Genomic DNA, 2,906 nt, shown 5'->3' with positions numbered 1-2,906 from the left:
GAAAAGGGCTAGAGCCACAATATAGGAAACGAGTACAAACCAAGACCATCTAACAATTGAGTTGATATTCAGTTGTTGGATGATCATCAATATGTGTCGTGGTTTAATGATATTTTACATTCAACTCGACACGATCAATCATCACTACACATTGTCCAGTAATTCAATCAATCAACTGAATCAATACAATGCAGTTCATGTTGCAACCACAATGTCACATTGATGATCAGTGACTTGCAACTGTTGTGTTGGCACTGCATGTTGTGATATTATATCAATATCGATTGTCACTATATAGTTGTATCAACCACACATTATGATCATATGTCATGGTTGACTCGTATTCTGGATTGATACACTCATTCCATTCCATTCCATTCCATTCCATCACTCGAACACAAACATCGTATGACTTGTTGATTGATAATACCCATATTGATCGAATACACACTACATGACACATGTCAGGTTAGCGTATACATTCCACTATATAGCACATCATGTTGCTAATACCACGCATTGTGATTCAACAGTCAATCTGTATTCGAGTTCAACTACAATTGTTCGTGTCAATCATAATATACACGACCAATTGTAGTCGAGTTGATCCGACTGAATAGAGTCCGAGTCATCATGTTCATATCAAACCATTGTAAGCCATGACAAGTCTATTGCACAACTCCACTCGTGTTGATTACAACATGCTATTCAGAAATGTATTATATTGTCCTGTAATGACTGTACATGATTGTACATGGTTGTTTGGAACCAGTAACTCCGTCGATTGATATCCACAATATGATCCGGTAGTCGTCCAGATTGTGTGTTGTATTTGGTGTGTTGGGTGATGATATCAACCTGTAGTCAAGGTTTGACTATTTGAACATGTCGGTGACTTTTTACCAACTGTGTGCAACTCGATGTCCAATATCGAGTCATGTCATTGGTCAATTGATTGGTTCAATTCATCAGTGGGTTTGCTGGATTCATGTGGTGTGCAGCACTTTCAAGAGTATGTTGAATCTGTTGCAGTATTGGAACTTTGTAAACGGATCAACATACTAACCTGACCATGATTGTGGTGGTTATTGCAATCGAGTCGTAAAGCTTATTCTGACAATCATTGATGGTTTGAACAATCGTTTGAATAATCGTTTGGATGTCAGGTTATGGTATCCTGATTGACAATTCGACTCGGATACAACTTATTTGGACAATTACTGATCAATGAATTGGTCAATGGACTAGGAATCAATCAACACATTGACAGATTTGTCATCACAAATGGAAACAACGACAATCCAGTTGTAATCCATATTGAGCCTTGAATTCAAACAGTCGTGAATCAAATCATTAATAAACTACAAAAACAGTCCAATATGCCAACTCGCATTTATCCACGACTCGATACGTGATGTTCAAATGTCTAATATTCAGACTGTGCTGATTGCAATTGTGGTTATAATTGTGGTTGTGTGTAAATATCAATCCAATACTCGATTCAATACTTGATTCAACTTGAGCATGCACAGTTTTGTAGTAATCCATTTGATCACATTGACAGAATCAAGCAATGATCTGATTTCACAACACCGAATGATGCATCCATATCACTTGTATCAATCAATTGTACACAATCAGTCAATATAATCAACAATCACTGTCATGATTGATTCAATTCATTCAATTTATTCAATTGTATAAATCCGACTGGCATTGCAATTCATTGTTGTAAAATCACAATCTCACAATCAATCACCAATCACCATACGCCTGCTCATATATTTCTTCGTTGTATGCTGCTGTGATTCGAGTTCGGTCGTTTGTCAATTCATCTCAATAGTGTTTGGCTTCAGTTGGTGATTGAACACCTTGAATATACTGCGTGGCATCATTCCACAGTTCAGGCGGTATGGGTGTCTTGTCAAGACTCGAGTTGTACCATTGTGGTTGTTGTGGAGCCACATGCGCAGTCGAAACAATCCGACGAGATGGATCCACTACAAAAAATGTCAGAATCTTGCAGTGTCCTGGTTGAGCTGGATCTGCAAGTTCAAATGATTGTTCTTTGTGTTGATATCGATTGGGATAAACTACACATCGACCATTTGGTAATTCAAGCGATCCTATATACTGATTGCGTGGTGATTCTTGATCAATGTCACACACATCTTTCCAATACATATCAGATGCTCCTTGATAATCAAAACAATCAACAGCCTCGCGGTAATCGAGTTTGGGTGTGGTGATATTTTCCACGTCATAGTAATACAGTCCAGTTGCAACAATCGATTCGTTAATTGGACCTTCATTGTGCCAGTTTCCCTCGTCGTATTTAGGTTTGGATGGTGTCAGTTGAATGTTGGTGAGTTTGACAATGACTTGCAGATTACAACCACGCAGTGACACTGGCTTTCCTAATTCATGTTTGGATTGGAAATGTTCCGGAAGTGTTGGTACATACACGGGACGAATGACTCGAGTGTCTGGCTGCATACCACCACGATCTGATTGGTTTGGTGGTTCATATCCATTTGTGCCATTGCGAATATCAATATACCTAAACACTGGATCCATCGTTCTGAACAGACTTTCAAACATCGGGACAAAACATTTGAATATTTTGGCAATGCATTTGTACATGTCTCAATGCCATATCGGATTCAGATTGTTGATGTATGAGTTGATGGTCACACTTGCCATACTATTCGACACAGAATTCACTCGGAAGACATTGGAACTTGCGTGATATAAACTCGGGATTGCCTCGAATGATAGGCGTATCTGAAACAAGTCGAGTCGATAACAATATATCGCATGGTACCATTGTGGTGTATTTGAGTCGTATACTCAGTGGTACAATCATCGTTTGTCCATATACAACACTGTACATTGATGCATCAATC

General features: G+C 38.6%; 1 protein-coding gene across 1 annotated transcript; it reads right to left on the bottom strand.

Moving 5' to 3' along the window:
- Positions 1-1,836: 1,836 nt before the first annotated feature.
- BATDEDRAFT_91047 (uncharacterized protein) lies at positions 1,837-2,601 on the bottom strand (the record flags this gene model as incomplete). Its single annotated transcript, XM_006681170.1, has 1 exon — positions 1,837-2,601. The coding sequence occupies one exon, from the start codon at positions 2,599-2,601 to the stop codon at positions 1,837-1,839; it is 765 nt and encodes a 254-aa protein (XP_006681233.1).
- Between the last annotated feature and the right edge of the window lie 305 nt (positions 2,602-2,906).

This window comes from Batrachochytrium dendrobatidis (assembly GCF_000203795.2).
Source record: "Batrachochytrium dendrobatidis JAM81 unplaced genomic scaffold BATDEscaffold_11, whole genome shotgun sequence".
Classification (NCBI taxonomy): domain Eukaryota; kingdom Fungi; phylum Chytridiomycota; class Chytridiomycetes; order Rhizophydiales; genus Batrachochytrium; species Batrachochytrium dendrobatidis.
Note: the sequence above shows the minus strand (reverse complement) of the source record. Positions and strands in the feature narration are given on the sequence as shown.